Below are 18763 nucleotides of genomic sequence, written 5' to 3'. Positions count from 1 at the left end.
GTTGGAACATATTCCACCACGCTGTTCGAACGAAATTAGACACATAAAGGTTTCTTCACGATGTTTTCCTTCACGGGCACGAGATGAATTATAAAAACAAATTAAACACATATATATAGTGGTGCTTGCCTAGGTTTAAACCTGAAATCATCGATTAAGATGCACGCGTTCAAACAACTGGGCCATCTCAACTCAGAAATATGTTTACCATCAAATTTCCTAACCTAAAACCAACGTTTCACGCTCCCTACAAAAGAGCTTGGATTGTAGTTAATTATTTTCTAAAAGATTTTAATGCTATGTATTTAAAGAAAGGGGCCACCTAAGGGGTTTTTGCTGGTTTGGACGTCGTGGCTAAAACATAGTGACAATTTCGTACCTTATTACAAATAGAATAATACATAGTAAAATAAATTTGTTTTCCAAACTAGAATTGATCAATCATTTTAAATAATAAAAATGTCATATAAGTCGTCCTGAGAACAACAAAAAATAAATTAAAGGAAATCAAAATGAAAAAAAAATTGTACTATACAGTATATTTTTCCTTGCAAAGCTTGCCGTAAAATATTTAAAAATTAAAAAAAAACGAATATTAATATACTGACACACATATTTACATTTTTAATTCAATAATATTTAAATGACTAAAATCTTAAAAACTACATATCTTTGATAATAGAAATAAATAATTCCTTTTTATTATTTACTAACTAATAAAATAAATATAGCACAGTCACTTACTATGACATATACATGGGTCTCCTTATATATAAAACATATAAAATTTTGCATTTACTTAATATATTTAAAATTTAAAAACTCAGAAAGTTTAATGAACGCTAAAATATTTTATAGTTTTTCGAATGGCAGCACTGAACGTTTTGTCAATTTGAAATTAGAATTTAAAACTAGACGCCGAGAATAAAGACAGTTTAATATTTGCAACCTTTTTTTACGCAAACATATTTGTTTAAACAAATAAAAACTATATTCAATGTCAATACAATCTTGAAATATTATTACAAATAATAAATAAGTTGTACAGGCATTATGAATATGTCATCTGTGCGATTTATTACAACCGTATTCTCGACGAACGAAAAATATAAACACCTTTTGATCAGTGTTGCCACAACGCAATAATATATTTATAATTCCTTATTATAATTCTGCGCATTCTCAATGTACACGTTGTTTCATGCTTGAACGCATGCGCTTGATAATTTCTCTTTAAAAGAAAAAAAAAATATTTTTCACTATTATATTAAATATGATGATATATTTATATAAAAGTTTATACAAAATTATTTAAACAGGACTTTCTTCATTTTATTAATTATCACAAGGGATTATGTATAGCAGTCGACACAACTTAGATGTAGCATCGGCAAATTCAATAAAACCGATTACTGCCGATTTACACAACCAATAGAAACCGCTATAGATCCTAGCGTCAGTTCAACAATGGCGACGTGTCAAATTGACGAATATATATATTAGGTCATATGATATTATAAGTTATGACGTTTGCGTAAAGATCATATTCGCATAAGAAATAAATATTGAAAATTTGAGATGGCGCATTTAATTCGGATGTGATCAGTTTTACGATTTTTACCGACGCTACGTCTGAGTTGTGTCGTAGTATAACTCGTTACTGGAAAAAGTTACTGGATCTTGAATATGTTCAGTTTGATATCTGCTGGAGGTTAATTGTAGTCAACATAACATTGTATTGAGATATTAGGTATTGTTCTTTAGATCCTATTGTTTATATAAATATGAGTTGACAAATTTCTAATCTTGATCTTTGCTAATCTTGCATCTCTTAGATTTTTTTATTTTTAAAAGAATAACTGCTGAATTTCTTGCCAGTTCTCTTTGGTAGAATCTATTTTCCGAACCGGTGGTAGCTTCTATGAATATAATTGTTAAATGAAGATTCAAACTGCTTGTAAAAGCCTTTTTGAATAAAGTATGATTTGATTTGACTTGATTACTGTTAAAAACATCATTCAAATCAAGAAAGTATTTAAAAAAATAATCAAAAACTTTACACATATTTAAAAATACATATCGACACAATTTTTATGTAAACTGGGATCAATTACGTGTATATCTAGATCATAGAGATTACTCTTTCTGAAGAAAGTCCTCGTTTATTTATGGAAGAGGGCATATTTAAATATACGGTCACCCGGAAAGTTCCTTATTATTAGTAGGCAGCATAAGAACATGTCTGTATATCTATCTGATATATATATATGCATATATAGATCAGATGATTGAAAATGAATAGCATTTACATATATTATAGCAGTACTGCAGCCATATTATGTAATGTAAAGGGACCGGCCTTTACATTTCATAATTTAAAACTTTCCAGACAACCCATTATATAAAATTACAATAAAAATATTTTATAAATTTGTCAGAATTCGCTACCTTATATAACCTAGAATAAATTAAATTTTAAAACAAAATGTGCGTTGTCTTTAGATAAAAAAAATCTAGTTATTCTATAAATGGGCCCATGAAAACTATATCAATAATGTTTACAATAGTAGAATATTCCGTTTTAGTGTATACATGATTGAGGAACAACTGCCAACGGTTAATACAACACATATTATAATTCAGTGTTTCAAGGATTTTTTGATATAGTAAAGTGTAAATATAATAAATTTATATCATACTTTACAAACAATCATTTCATTATTTAATGTAAAGCAATAAAGTTAAACCATGAATGTAATCTTGGGAATATATATTCAAATTGAATGTGTCACAAATTTATTGTAATTTTTTTTAAAGGAGATTTGTTTAATTTTTATGACAAGTTATCCCACGACCAGAAGTAGATTATGATAGATTTTTGAGCAAATGTGAGCAATTGGGTACATTTGAGTTATTTTTACTTATGTACCGAATATAAATAAGTAAATGATGATTATATATATGATAGACACATCTAACAGCTATCTATATTTAATATATTTTACTGGGACAAATTTAAATATGTGAGAGATGAAAAGAATGTCACAATACAAATGAAGTAATTAAGAAATATAAAAATAAATACACCAATATTTATAATATAGTATATAAGTATCATTATATAGTACCTAAAACCTAAAATCATTTGCTTAAAAAGGGTACTGTGTTGTATTATCTTTCCAATTATTCCACTATTGTAAACACAGTTTCATTGACCAAAATAGTTTTGTATAAAACACGGAAGTTAAGGATCCTCTACACTGGTATACTATTTTTGACATAAAAATGAAGCATTACTAAGAAAACTCTTTAGAGGGCAAAGAACGATTGTCACAAATAAAATTTAGTACAAAAAAATTTTAAAAGTACTCGAACAAAATTCACACTAAAACTAATTTTTGGAAAAATATTTAAAAAAAAAAAAAACATTTAATCACAAGACTGGTTAGTTAACGTTTTAGCTATAAATCGGGCAAGCAAGCGTGTTCGAACAAACACAATACTTTATGTATTAGTTCATATTGCTCCGAGTTTTGTACCATACCTCCTCTATTCAAACGCATATTACAAACTATACCCAATACATCAACTTTCTGTTCGTTTGTCAACTGCTTTATACCGTTGAGGATGGCAATCAGACACCCCGTCCTGCCAATACCAGCAGAACAGTGAATTATCGTTGGTGGTGAATGATTTTCAACGGAGAAGTTCAGAGGTGACGTCACACAAACTTTGACAGGACACGCTATGCTCTGGGACTCTAACGGGGGGAACACAAACTTAGAACCGGGCTTAGGACTATCACTGCATTTACACTGTTCATCTTTCTCGTCTTTGCACTCACTGAAGTCGTAACACTCTTCTCTTAGAATATCCAAACTCAAATTTAACAGAGCGTTTACATCCTTGGGACACTTATGATCTGCCCAATTGTGGAACCAATAATGGTACACCGTGACACTTTCATCACTGACACCACTTGAATTCACATATGTCACATCCAATTTCCTTATCGTGTAACCAGATTTCCTTATCTTTCCAATATTCTTGATTTTAAATGTGTTCTTCGGGAGATCATCTTCGAAGAAGAAGCAGACTTCCGAGCAATCTGGACTTGATATTGTTATTTCTTCATCGACTTCCAATGGGAAATATTTTTCACACTTCTGCCTGTTGTTCTCTATGAAGTTTGTTAGCATGACTATCTTCTGAATGTACTCGGCGGTGGTACCAGGCGGTCGTTGGGAGAGGAATTCAGCGTTGTTTTGCCGAACCATTAACCAAAAGTCGTATAATGTGTTCGGAAGTGGCCCTTGGGTTGCTATGTAGCTGTTCTTGGTGTATTCATGCCCCTGAAATAATTAAAATAGGTATTTTTACATTCAAAATTCACATCACATCAACAACCTTAAAAAAATTTGCTTTGTCCTTATAAACACTGATATCTGACTTTCTGTTATCATTAATTGAACATTTGAAAGAAGACTCGTCGAAGCAACATTTATAAGAAAAATACAATTCGCAAAAATGAGGGCACAATCTTTAACTGGGCTCTAATGAAAATGTAGCATAAAGTTTCATATCGTATGTTGTATATCTTTTTATTTAGGAATAGAAGTATAATAGATAAAAATTTGAATATTTTTTAACATTCTGTATAACAACATAACTTAGCTCAGACATTATTTAAATCAAGACAACGACATTTTTGTCTTTTTGTTACTCATCTTCCTGATATATAGTATAGCATATAAGCTGTTATATAGACTCTCACCTTTATATAATTGGCATTTATATATCCCTCGCTGTTATCACCGTCCGCCCGAAGAATGAATCTAGAATGTTCGTTAGGCAGGATCGTCTTATACCTATTCTTCGTATGAGACCCTGACACTATCGGCTTCTCCTGAAAATTCGTCGGCATATCCCAAAACTCCTGGTGTAAGTTACGCAATAACATTTTCTGGTATTCAGAGCATGGTTGCGATGCGACCGTCTCCGGCAGTGCCATCTGTGGGTTCTCGGACACCAGATCGATATCCACGCGTCCTGAACAACAGTGCTGGCCATCATTTTTGCTCAAGCATTTGACTTTGGAATATCCATTTTGGAAGACATCGTTCAGGTCTTTTAGCTGCTGTCTCGTGAGAACACTCGATGCGTTCTGCAAGTGTTGCATATTGGCTAAATACAGTCTGAAGTCTTCGGATGTACTTTGAGGGCTCAAGGGTTTCGTTGTAATATTTCTGACGAAACCAGGTTGGTAGTTAGGGTCCTCTTGACGACCGAACGCATATATAATCTCATTTTCCTGATCACCACAAACGTAGGTTAAATTCTGGGCATATTCCTGGTCACCGTACGACGCTGACCACAAATTGTCGTGTGATCCGAAACCCTTTTCCGTTGACCGGAATCTCGTTCTGTTTTTATACGATTTCGGTATTAAGTTTTCTGTACTCAACGATTTCCTGTGTTTGTCCCTGTGCGGTAAATCCTTAAGATTTGCGTCTATTAATGTCTCGTCTATTTCCAAATCTCTGGGCTCTTGCGGTTGGATGTTGAGAGTTAGGGAGGTATTCGAACTCCTTCTTTCCAAAATGCCCTTCCTTGGTTCGGCATTATCAATACTATGGTTGCTGTTATACCGGCTTAGATTACACGTAGAACCATTAAGGTTATAATTTGATATGCTTAAACCACGATTAGTTGATAGTTGAGGATTCGAAGTGTTGATATTCAGAGTAAGAGAAGTATTAGAGCTCCTTCTCTCCAATAAGCCCTTCTTTTGGCCGAGTTTAGCCTCTTTATTCAGAGAACTGTTACTCGAATGACGACTGAGGTTGTTTGACGACAATATATTTAAGGTAAGACTATTGTTTGAGCCTCGACGTTGTAACAGACAATTTTTCGAAACTTCGCCGGATAAATTTGTATTTGACGAACATATCACTCTTGTGGTTGGCGTTAAATGTTCACTAGGGTTGATGGATGCGCTCGAATCTCGCCTCTCTAAAGAAAACTTCTTTTGCCTACAGTCGTTATTTAAACTAAAATTCGATATACTCGTTCTAACTGTTGCTAAGTTATGACACGAAGCCCCCGCGCTACTGAGGGAACAGTTCGAGCCCTGCAGACTGTGTGTACTTAGCATTAAACTTTGATTTGAATTGCGTCTGTGTAATTTCTTAACTAATTTCTCGTCCTCCGCGCTCGGTTCGAAATCATCAGACGGTACACCCTCGGGGAGCGTTTTCAGATTTGTACTTGATACGCTTAAATTCTGTTTATAATTTAATAGGTTAGAACCAAGAGTTTGGCCGGAATCCAAGTGGAATCCAGGTCTATTATCAACGGTTGAGACATTAATTTCTGGGGCATTGTCCGTCATGTTTTCGTCGAACGAACCCATTGTGCGAGAGCCCATCCTGGATGTACCAGGTTGGTATAACATGAGACTAGCGTGGTTTTCCCTTAGAAATATACCACTATCCTGCCCCTTCATAAACAATCTGCGCTGGTCAGCGTTGGATTGTATGGAGTTGTACCCAACTTTACCGCCAGACAAATCGTGTTTTACGTTCTTTTGAGCAAGTATGCGTTTCAACTGACGTTTGGGCGTATTGGGAACTGAAATGGAATTTTGAGGAACTTCCAGAGTCTTCTTCTGAGGTAGAGAAAGATTTACGGTTTCCGAAGAATCCAATGACGTCGCTTTGACTTTTAATGTTGGCGTTTTAACCTTCTTCTCTTCAGCATTCGTGTAAAGTTTCTCGAATTCCAGCAGTTCCTTTTCCAGATCGCTATCGCGTTTCGACAAATCGATTGTTAAATTTCGCAAATTCTTGCCTTTTCGTTTCGTTTGCGTTTCAGCGGATGTCGTTGCGCCTTCCTCGGATGTTACGGTTATTTCGAATTCCTTTGGCGAAAACCTGGGCATATCTAAGAAAGACTGAGTGTCACAACTTTGACGGAGACATTTCTTCTGCTTGCGATCGGGTGATTTCGGATCACTTTCGACTTTCTCTTTCTGTTCGACGTCAAACTTAAAGACTGGTCGTTCTTTCGAAGGCGACTTTTGGTATCGCTCTATACTTTCACAGGACGCACTGCCTTCTTGATTTTTGTAGGCTTCGTTCATCTGATCTTTCATCTGTTTGGCTATTGGCAAACCTAAATTCTGCTCGATTATTTTTGCATTATCGGAATCTAGAGATATCGATTTTAATCTCTGCCGTCTCACTTGCGCTGAATTCGATATCGGAGTTAGTTCGTGTTTTTCACTTGTCGTATCAACTTGCAAAGATTCTATTTTGGCACAGCAATCTACTACATCTCTGTCCGTTGCTTCCGTTTTAGTTCCAGCATCAGCTGTTTCCTTGATATCATCACATTTGGATATATTCACCTCTACGCTTCTATAATTCGTATCGCAACTATTGTGCCTTCTGTACTTTTTAATGTCAGCCTTATCAGCTGGTGGTGTGAACCTTTCTCTTTCTATGGAATTCCTTCCTCCATATCGTTTCGGTCTTGGCGACACTCTCGCTGCATTCTCTTCTGTTGCAGTCACGTGTTCGAATGTGAAGTAATTTTCTTTATTATAACTATGAACCTTAGGGCTAGGTCGAGCACTTAAAACTCTAGGCGAGCTGGGTTTTTCTATACCATTTGTACGGTTTCTGTGGTCACCTAACGCACGTTGCGACTGGGGTACTTCTGCATCGCGAGGCGTTTCGGGGAAGAATTTCGGTGACCTCACACTATCATAATACACAGACTTTGGGGAGGGCTCCGAGAAAAATAAGGGCGATACCATTTCAGGTGGTGTGAAAAAACGCGGAGAGGCAATGGTATCAGCTAAAATTTTCGGGGAAAAATCGAATTTCGTCCCCGAGGATTTCTCCTTAGCTGAACTGCACTCGAGTATACGAGGAGAACTTTGCATTTCTAACCTCTCCTGCTGGCCCTCGGGCAGAGGGCTCTCATTGACACTACACATATTGAGCCTCGTGCTCACTGACCGAAATCTTCGCAAATTTGTCGGTGACATCTCTTTCTCGCTCTCGTGCGGCGAAGAGGGCGGTCGTTCTCCCATTTCCCTGGACTTATCGCTGTCTTCGCTCAACTTACGCACGGATTCGCTGTCAAATCCAAAAACTTCCGTGTCTTCCGATTTCGCACTACTCACGAAGGGTGACTTCTCGTCTTTCTCCAACGACGGCGATCTTGTGGCGCTGTACTTCTTCGCTCGCGATTCCCTTTGCTGATCGACCATGAGATCAGAGTTTACGATTTGGGCAAATGGTCTCGCTATTGCCGAATACTTGTAATCGAAGGGGCGCTTATGAAGCCACTGCTCCGGCAAAGGTAACTTCGGTATCCCACGGTATTCTAAGGGTGGTTGTCGCGGACCTTGAGAGGTCGAGGGTTGGGGTGAGTCAGATGGCTGGGGAATAGTATTTTGTGTGCAGTTTTGTACGATAAGTATGTGAGGGGGTTGCTGCGTATCGCGTGGGGGTCGTTGGGAGTTGACGGGGGGTTCGGGCGCGGGCGCAGCGGCCAGCGCGACGCGAGCGCGTGGGGGTTCCGGCGGAGTCCCAGCACGTGTCACGCGTGCCGCACCATTACACACTATGTGCACCTAGAATTATAAATGATAAAAAATTCAAAAAATAAATCATATCAAATAATTAAGTTTTTTAATATACAGTCAAAATAACATCGTTTGTTGTTTTTACAAACTTGACTCTTTCAAGTTAATATTTTCGAGTAGGTGGAGTTTTGTACAAGCCCATCTAGGTAGATGGCACCCCCTTATCATATTATCTCCTGTCAAACATCTGTTCTAAAACTCAGTGAGCCAATGTAACTACAGGGACAATAGAATAACATCTTAATTCTCAAGTTTTTTTTATGTAATAGGTTGAGCTTATGGGCCACCTGATGGTAAGTGGTCACCATCACCCATAGACAATGACGCTGTAAGAAATAACAACTAATCTTTACATCGTCAATGTACCACCAACCTTGGGAACTAAGATGTTATGTCCCTTGTGCCTGTAGTTACACTGGCTCACTCACCCTTCACACCGGAAAACAACAATACTGAGTGCTGTTGTTTAGCGGTAGAATATCTGATGAGTGGGTCGTACCTATCCAGACGGGCTAGCACAAAGCCCTACCACCAAGTTATTGGCGAATTGACTTTAATATTTCTTACAACGGCACTGTCAATGTTGGCCATGGTGAGCACATTTATGACATGTCTTCGAGTGTATATAGCTAGAAAAGTGTCAGTACCTGTGTGACTGTCGTTTGGGGCACGGGCGAGGGCGCTCGCTTGGCGCGGCGGCAGAGCGCGAGCAGCGCCAGCAGGGCGGCCGCCAGCGCGCCGCACCACCACCCCGCCTGCGCGCCCCACATGCCACCACCCTCACATCTAAAAATTCAATTTAATGCTATTTAGCGTAATCATTTATTACTATGATGTCCTCCTAATTGTGACATTTGTGGTAAAGAAGATATCTAACATGTTTTGGTGGAATGTGTTTGGAATAGGGAAAAAAGACAAAAACTATTGAGATTGAATACTTTTTAGTTATAAATAAGATGCAGTAATTTTATTAATATGTTACTCAACCCTTCGTACTTCTAATAGTGTTAGGGCACGATGGGACTAACATTTTCACAAGAAGTCTTTAAATAATTATAGAAAAAAAAATTATGTCCTCCTGACCTATTTCGATCATCGATATTTTCAAAGAGGACAAGCCAACTACGCAGCATATATAACAGCGCACAAACACAGTTGCACTCTTTACTGCCTCATTCACAGATACAAGGGATGGCAACGTCTCATGACCGGAGAAAAATCTGGTGCTAGGCCAACTATTTTTGGATGTTTGTTACTTTATTATGTAAAAATGACGACAGATTTAGATGAAATTCAATTTCACAATGTTGTAGGGGCCGCCGGGTGTTAAAATGAAGGAAGATCGGACCAGCTAGTCAAATCTTGACCCCATAGGCTATCGACGTCCCGACCCCTAACACAAGCCTTAAGCTCAATTGGAGAGGTGAAAAGGAATATCAGTTGTACAAATAAACATAAATATGAGACAACATCACATACATTACTCTGATCCCAATTTAAGTAGCTAAAGCACTTGTGTTATGGAAAATCAGAAGTAACGACGTTACCACAAACACCCAGACCCAAGACAACATAGAAAACTAATGATAATCTACATCGACTCAGCCGGGAATCGAACGCAGGACCTCGGAGTGGCGTACCCTAGAAAACGAGTGTACATACCACTCGACCACGGAGGTCGTCCAACAAAACACAGGATGAACCAGAATTACAACAAGCTACAACTGGTTCAGGAAGAAGAGTCTAGCGAAATTTTCTTTTTCAGCAAGAAAATTTTACTGACAAAGTATGTCAGTAAACAACAATTCATATTTTATTTATCATGTCATGTGCTTATACACAGACATGGTCTACGCTTACAAGCAGGCTGAGCCGCAGACCAAAGGCAGAAATAGGTCTGTTACTAAATCACCTGAAGCTACAATGACTAAAGTTGTATTATATTAGTCACGAGGAAGGAAGTAATGTTTTTTTCCCATACAACATTCAATAAAATATACTTATATTTTTCCTTATGCCATTATGTTATTTACAAATTCATGTTTATAAATAAACAAAAACTCAATGTAGCATAAATATAATTCTCATAATATTTCTAAACAAATACTAAGTTGTCAATAAAGATCGAATTAAATAATTAGATTTAAAGAAAGAGAAAAAAAATTTAAAGGTAGCAATTTTATTGAACTCATAAAAACTACAAGATAAACATAACTCATAATATGTCCAATAATCATATGCTTAAACTTTTACTTACAAAACCCAAATAATCTCTCAAATTACCATTAATAAGCAATATATTGTCAAATCATATGAAATCCATATCAAGCAAATCTTTTCTTTTTCTGTTTTAAGGTTGTTTCCCAAGTCAACGAAGCTCAAATTAAACTTATAAAATACTTGAATCAATTTAAACAAATATAAAATATTACCATTATATAATGTCCACCTCAATTGTTTAATTCTGCAGACCCCATAATCAACAATATTAAATCTAGTACAATAAAAAAAATTTAGACATTTCAAACTACAAATTTTCGGAAATTAATTAAAAACCATTGTATCATTGCTTAAACTCTTTCAGGATTGTTTTGTGTGAGATTTACTATCTCATCTGAATGTAAAGGATATAAAAACAGAGAAATCGGGTTTGTGCAAAATCATGCTTGCTTATACAAACACAAACTCAATAGTCACTTGTGCGTACAAAGTTAAGGTAATCAGTTTCGTGGACCTGGTTTAAAATCCAAACAAAATATTATAACAAGACGAAGAACAAGATTCTTCATTCTGTTAAATAAAAATCATTTTAAAATAATTACATTAATTGATTGAATAAATAAATATGGACACCTGCATAAGGAGAGTTACCGATGCTGTACCCGTCTCTTTGTATTATACCGAGACCTGCAATCATTACCTGATAGTTTTTTCTAAGATATATTGCTAGAAGAAAGTATGTACTACATTATATGTCCTATTGTATTTCTTTTAAACATATATTATTTATAAATTTAAGCTACAATAAAGTTAACGAAAAAATACAAGTGTGTACAAATACAAGATTATTATATGGTAAAAGATAATTTACTATTATTTACATAAAAGTTTAGATGTCATTAAAAATTTAATGTTAAAGTACTATTCAAAATAAATTACTCAATCATGACACAAGGGAATAAAAATTTTTATTTTTGCATTGTACATTTTTAAATCAATTAAGATGCATTGTGGTTATGACATACTAAGAATATTATTTATATTGAGTTTGCTCCAGTTTTTACGGTGTATTCTAAATTATATTTTTTAATATTCTATATGTATTAATTTTTATTCAACATATATTGTGAAATGACATATTCTGAATATAAACAAAAAATATTTTTAAAGTCATATTAATTTATAATGCCAAGGTAATTTTTTTAAGCTCTTTGAGCAATATATGCATTAAACCTTCATAATAGAAAATACTAGTAAACATTCAAAAAAATTAACAAAAGACCATGACATTTTTTGAAATATAAGTAAAAGTAAATATATTTAATTATTATTTATGTACTTTAAACATTTTTAGAATTAAACACCAGTGCTAGAATAAAGATTACTATGTGACAAATAAGAATAAATTTTATATAATTTACCCGGCAAGACTGTCAAATGTTTCAAGTAAAATAGCACAAATAAATATTATTTAAGATAAGAAAGCAAATATTTTTAACAAACGACTTACTTTTGATTTACCAAAACGATGATATAAACAAATCCAATTAAATTAATTTCTTTCTTCAACATATCCACACTAACACATTGCACTATTAATATTATATTATTCATTTATAACAAAAAACACAACTGATGACATTTAGCAACGATGACCAATGTGTTAATACAAGGTTTTGCAAGTGTAATGCTACCAAGAGTTGAGTCATTGAGTAATGGAAAAGGATGCCTCATGACTATATCATCAACTGCCTACAACTTTTTGACATTTGTTATCATTATTGCTACAAAAATATCTTGGTGACATAGCTGATTAACACCCCATTAATAAGTTATATTGCTTAGCATATTAATTTTCAAACGTTATTTGACATAAATATCAATTTTATGAAACTCCTCATGCAAAAAATATATGGATAAATTTTCCCGCGGAATTATTTTTTTTTATTTTTGTAATGACTACGGAACGCAAACGACACGACAGTTCAATATACGAATATCTTGTTGTGTAAAATGCAATCTATTTGTGGTTCTGACATCGTCGTGCGATGATATTCAGTTATCGTCTCGTAAATATATATGAGTAGTGTCCCAGCGATACAACTATCTGCTGTGTATTATCAAGGCCTATTCATTGTTTCAATAATATATCGTGTGTGTACGATGTCTCTTGAGATTATTTTTAATGTTTTGAATAAATTATACATTATATTAATACACTTATACATCAAATTGTTATATATAGCTGTCATAATCAATGTTTTAATGGTTAAATAGTATTCTTTACGAAAATATATATCAAAATACTTACTGTGCATCAGACCCGAGTGTACAATTGGTAGGTTCCGTCGTCCACCGTGTAACAAATATCTTGATATTATGATATAACACAAAAACACAAGCACACAATCACGTCACATACACTGGATATATAAATTTCGCTTCGTTTTCGATAAAAATCACACGTTTTCGAAGACACTCGCCCAATAAGTTTTGACGTTACGTGAGTCGGCCATTTTTCTTAAAACCCTGGCTTAATGTTGCGACTTATTAAAATCGAATCTCCCCTCATTAATATATAATTTATTTAAAATATCTTAATATCTCATAATTTTTTCATGATAATTATACTAGTCCATTGACATGAAATGAATTGATTTTATTACAACTAAACTTATAACTCTTCACTGATCAAATTTAAAATTGATAATCGTCTAACAACTTGTACGCCATTTTTAAAACAGTTAACTTGAAGAAACAAAAATCATCAATGATGAATGCGAAAATTTTCCCGAGTATTAATGAAAATTTTCCTTCCCCGACCAACGTGGCGCGATTTCATTCAAACCCTGAAGTGCACATGCGCTCGTGAACAAAAGTATGCCACTGGGGCATCGACGTCCCTCCGCTCCGAGTAGGTCATCCTTCACAGAGCTACCTATAATTGTTACTATGTAGGTCGCGGAGTAATGAACTAGATTAATATTGGTCGGTGATTCCTTCATGCATTATTATAATTTACACTTGAAATACTTGTATATACCATACATATGAGTTGGAGTTGGAAAACCGTCTTCATTTATTGATATTTATCCAAATTTCTCGCTTATTATGAGACGATAAAGAAATAAGGAAATGTAATTGCCGACTTAACCGTCAAAAAAGATCGGTATTTTTCTAGATTCAAAACAAAGAAGTTTATGCCATTATCATGTCTTTAAATAATAATGCTTTTGTAATCATATTAGCTAGGCTTGTTAAAATTGTTTGGGGTTAATGCACCCTGAATCTGACCTATATAATCTTCGTTAACAGCTGAAACGACGCTGATGCCGTAATTGGTGGTGGTGGTGGTATTTTCTGGTACTTCCGTGATTAGTAGAGTAAACCGTTGAAACGGACCTAATCTTTACGTTCGGGCAATTGGGAGAGAGGGTCTTGTTATTATTCTACTAGTAGACGAGTTTATTTCTTTATTTTTGTTAATTCATTCTTGGATAAAGTATATTTCGATTTTAATCTTGGTTAGGATGTCTAAATCTGATAGAGCGGTATGGCCTCGCATTGTCGTATACTAGTGATCTGGTGTGAGCGATTCGAAGTCACTTTCAGGGCCAGATTTAGGGGAAAACAAAGGGGTGACTGCCCTTTGTTCTCCACATGAGAGAGGCTCCCAGAGATTCCGAAGAGTTAACAAATATCTAGATACAATAAAATAAAAACAATGTTACTAATTACTGCTTTAAAAGTTACAGATCCAAGTAAATAAATTATAGCTTAATGATTGGAATTAAAAAATCTAATTAGTTATTCTTCATGCCTCCAGAAAGAAACCTTTAAATACAACTGTGACCACTATGACCCGTTACCTGTATTTCCAAATAGACGGAAAGTCATTAAATCAGCGCCTAAAATCCTTCCAATCGCATCTGATTTGCTGTCCCATAAGATTAGTGAGCGGCTGACAAGTACACTTCCTTGTACAAGTACTAAACATGCACATAGACGCTGGACTTAATATTCCATCACAAAAAGTACCAAAAAGACAACATCATCATCAGTAGCGGCGCAAGATCGAATCTTAATGGGGCAACAGTTTGCGAAGCCCTTTTTTTCAAATTTCGTGCGCGAGGCCCTTTGCACCGCGAGGCGGTGTCGGCCACCACCCACGCCTTACGCCGCCTCTGATCATCATTTGGATTATATGAGTACAATAGAATATTAGTTTTCCCTGCAGCTGGGTATAGAGTATTAAGTTATTGAATATATGGTAAGTACTAAGACGGCCTTATAAGCCCTACCACCAAGTAAGAGATAGTGGTGGTGATTGTAAAAAAATCGTTTATTTTTTAGGTTATCGTTGGCAAACGAGCTCCACCTGATAGAAAGTGACTACCACCGAACATGGACATCAGCAACACCGCAACACCGGGGAATTAACAGGTGCGTTGTCGGCAAAAAATATAAATACGAAAACTTAAGATACTACCTAGTAAAAAGCTTACGAATTCATAAAGTTAGTCTATCTTTCCTGTGATTGGGTACAAGAATCTGCTATATACATATTCATACTAAATATCATCAAGTTTGGTAGTGAAAGATCAAACATACAGGCAGAGTTATCTGAGAGCCAGTGACCTGCAGACTTACGTTATAGTAGCAAGGTCCATATCACTGCCAGGAATTCTGCTTCACCTGCTGTTGGTGAAATGGAGGTTCACTATTCCCATCGAGGGTTCCTTTGAGTGTGCCATGGCGACGAAAAGCATAAAAATCGACTTTCAAAACGTGATCGCAGCAAGTCTGCCCTTTTGATATCTTAAAATATATAAAAAATATATATAGATAACTTGAATGGCAGACACTATTAGTTACAGTATTTAAATTAGGGACTTAAATTTGGTAAGTAGTATCAATTTATTGAGTAGACACCCGTTTGGAATACTGGTTAAAAAATAGTTGATATCTATTTGTTGATGTTTATGAAGGAGACCATGGGTCAGTATATTATATATACATACAGGGTTATTATAAATATGCATAAAACAAAAGCGAACCATTTTTGAGTTATCACATTTTGTAGATTTTTTCAAAATTTGCCAAAAAAACAACTTCAAAAAAATTATCCAATAAAATTATTTTCTTTCTTTTGTTTTTTTTTAAGATGATTAAACACTGGATATTTGTCAATATTTCAACATTAATTATCGGTCGAAATTTAAAAATTCGCGACTGAAAACGAAATTATCCTCAATAATGCCTTAAAACTAAAAAAATCATTATAAAACTTGGCCTGCAGATTATTTTAAAAACATAACCGTTTTCTTAGCTATCATTTTTTCTTTAAAAAGACGGAAACTATTTCAAATCTATCGAAATAAAATCACCAGAAAGGACGCTGGTGGATATTCATAGTCGAACATGACGTACTAAGCGTTCTAAGGGTCGCTCTTTAAAATTCCCACAAAATTAACTAAAAATAACAACCAATGAAAAAAAACTTACTTACTTACTTAATACAAATTTCAGAAACAGTTCAATAGCTAAGTTATAAATAAGACATTTTTGTAATATAGCCTAAATAAAGTATTAATAAGCGAATCCGAGAAACTGTCTATAACAGAGCACAGCACACACAGCATGTTCTACAATGAATAATGCAGAATTCTATTCTTAATAGTAAGATCCTCACACAAAAGTCCCTGAAAGGAAAGTTATTTTTTGGAAGTTCCTATTCTAATAATTGTGTAATCTGTACTACGCAATCTTCTACGAGTGATATTGGCGAAACGCCCCTATCACCTCCTAACGGATATAACCCTGTATATGAAATATATAATTACGTATGCCTTCATACTTTCCACACCACACACCACATATATCACTGATGCCAAAGTGGTGATAGGTTTATATCAAAATTAACTATGTGCCAAAATTTATTATATATTACTTTTTTGTTTTTAGCGAAAGCATACTAAGCAATTAATCTCTTTCGCATAAATAATATATGTTTATATAAGAGAAGGTGGGTTTTTATATGTCGTATTAAAATAAAACACATATTTTTTTATAAAATTATCGAAATGTATTTATTTAACTTACATTTAGGAAATACTTTGCGGGTACAATATATTAAAACAACTTACTAGTTCAGATCCAAGCACATTTTGTATCACAGCCTTTTTACAGCTTATTCCGACGAGCCAAATAATTTTCAAACATTTTTAAATGGAAATTAAAACATTACTTTTAATACACCCACATACACAAGCTGTTTATAATTTTATGTAAATAAAGATTTAATCTTAATATAACTTATTTTTTTAAGCATAATAAAAATTAAATCATTTACGTAAAAAAAACAACAATAAAATAAAATAATATATAAAACAACAAAGTATTACACTAGTACAAAAAAAAAAATAGCATCAAACTTTAGTTAATAATATATGAAGTTGGCAACACTTATGAAGTTATATGTCAAATAAAATCGCCATAAAAATTAATGAATTTTAGTCTGTTTTGGCTATTGTATTCTAAAGAAATATATTTTGTGACATGATTAAATTATACATAATACTATATTTATTTAAAAACTTAATGATGCTCATATTTGGTATTTATTAGCTACTAAAACATTCTAAGTTTTTAGGATTTAGGATTTACGAAGTAACTTGACTCTAGCTTTGATCTTTATTTTATAACTTTAAATTAAAATAATATAGCATCAGAGACACTCTTTCGTATGTCATACACTTTGGTTTTGACTTATCCACGTTTTAATTTGATCAAATTCGGTTCAGGGGTTTGGTAGTCAAAGAGCGACAGACAGAAAGAGTTACTTTCACATTTATAACATTAATGTATAGAAATATACACAGATCATAATAAATTATAAAAATAACAGCAAAGATAATGTATTAAATCTGTCATTAGCTATGACGTTTTAGTTGCGTTCCATTAGGATGAAAAAGTTCTTATTTCAAATAGCTATGTTAAGACGTAAGCGCATCATCTCTTACCCTAACGGTCCCTTCCTGGGCCCCTTTTCTCGCCGCCATATCCTCCAACCAAAGTCAAATAAAAGTACCCTTACAGCTGATATAATTTTCTAAGTTTAATTGGTTTCTAAAATAAGACGTGTTATTTTATTATAAATGAGAGGATAATTAACCATTTTTTTAAATTATAATTTGGTATATAATCAAACCGAGGACTAACGGCATTTCTGAACAAAACTTTTAATAAACATATTCCTATTTGATTAAGCATTCAACCAAAATAATCGTTTCTAAAATAAGCAATAGTAATCTACACATTTTTGCACAGGCAACACTGCGTTCTTACGTCATCCACGAGGAGTCAAATATTATAGAGTAGTTAAATATTATATTCATATTAGTGTTACAATGTATGTTCTAACAGATTCTACTTAAATTAATGATATTTTTTTTTTGGTACACTATGTATACGACACAACTTAGATGCTGATGCTACATCTAAGTTGTGTCGTACTATATGTGCTACTTACCATTAATAGATTAAGCCTCTCCGACATTACACTAGCCATTCTATTTAAGACCAATTTTAACGGGAACATAAACAAAACACACCGGATTGGTGAGAGATGTGCCAATTTAGAGAAACACAAATTTCTACCACTTGTAACAATTAGGTGCGAGATTTCCAGAGGTTACAACGCGTACAAGCACCACTGAATATTCGTGTGCTTAATTTGTGTTTACAATTCATCTCGTGACGGTGAAAACATTGTGAGGAAACCTGCATGTGTCTAATTTCATTGAAATTCTGCCACATGTGCATTCCACCAACCCGCATTGGAACAGCGTGGTGGAATATGTTCCAAGCCCTCTCCTCAATGGAAGA

At 34.3% G+C, this 18763-nt stretch overlaps 1 protein-coding gene across 1 annotated transcript; it reads right to left on the bottom strand.

Moving 5' to 3' along the window:
- Positions 1–3134: 3134 nt before the first annotated feature.
- On the bottom strand, positions 3135–13734 carry LOC124541885. Its single transcript, XM_047119794.1, has 4 exons — positions 13188–13734; positions 9304–9442; positions 4775–8644; positions 3135–4352 (listed from the first exon to the last, which is right to left on the bottom strand). The coding sequence occupies exons 2-4, from the start codon at positions 9424–9426 to the stop codon at positions 3462–3464; spliced, it is 4884 nt and encodes a 1627-aa protein (XP_046975750.1). The 5' UTR covers positions 9427–9442; positions 13188–13734; the 3' UTR covers positions 3135–3461.
- Between the last annotated feature and the right edge of the window lie 5029 nt (positions 13735–18763).

Source organism: Vanessa cardui, chromosome 29, assembly GCF_905220365.1.
Source record: "Vanessa cardui chromosome 29, ilVanCard2.1, whole genome shotgun sequence".
Taxonomy (NCBI): Eukaryota; Metazoa; Arthropoda; class Insecta; order Lepidoptera; family Nymphalidae; genus Vanessa; species Vanessa cardui.
This window is presented reverse-complemented; position numbering and strand designations above follow the sequence as displayed.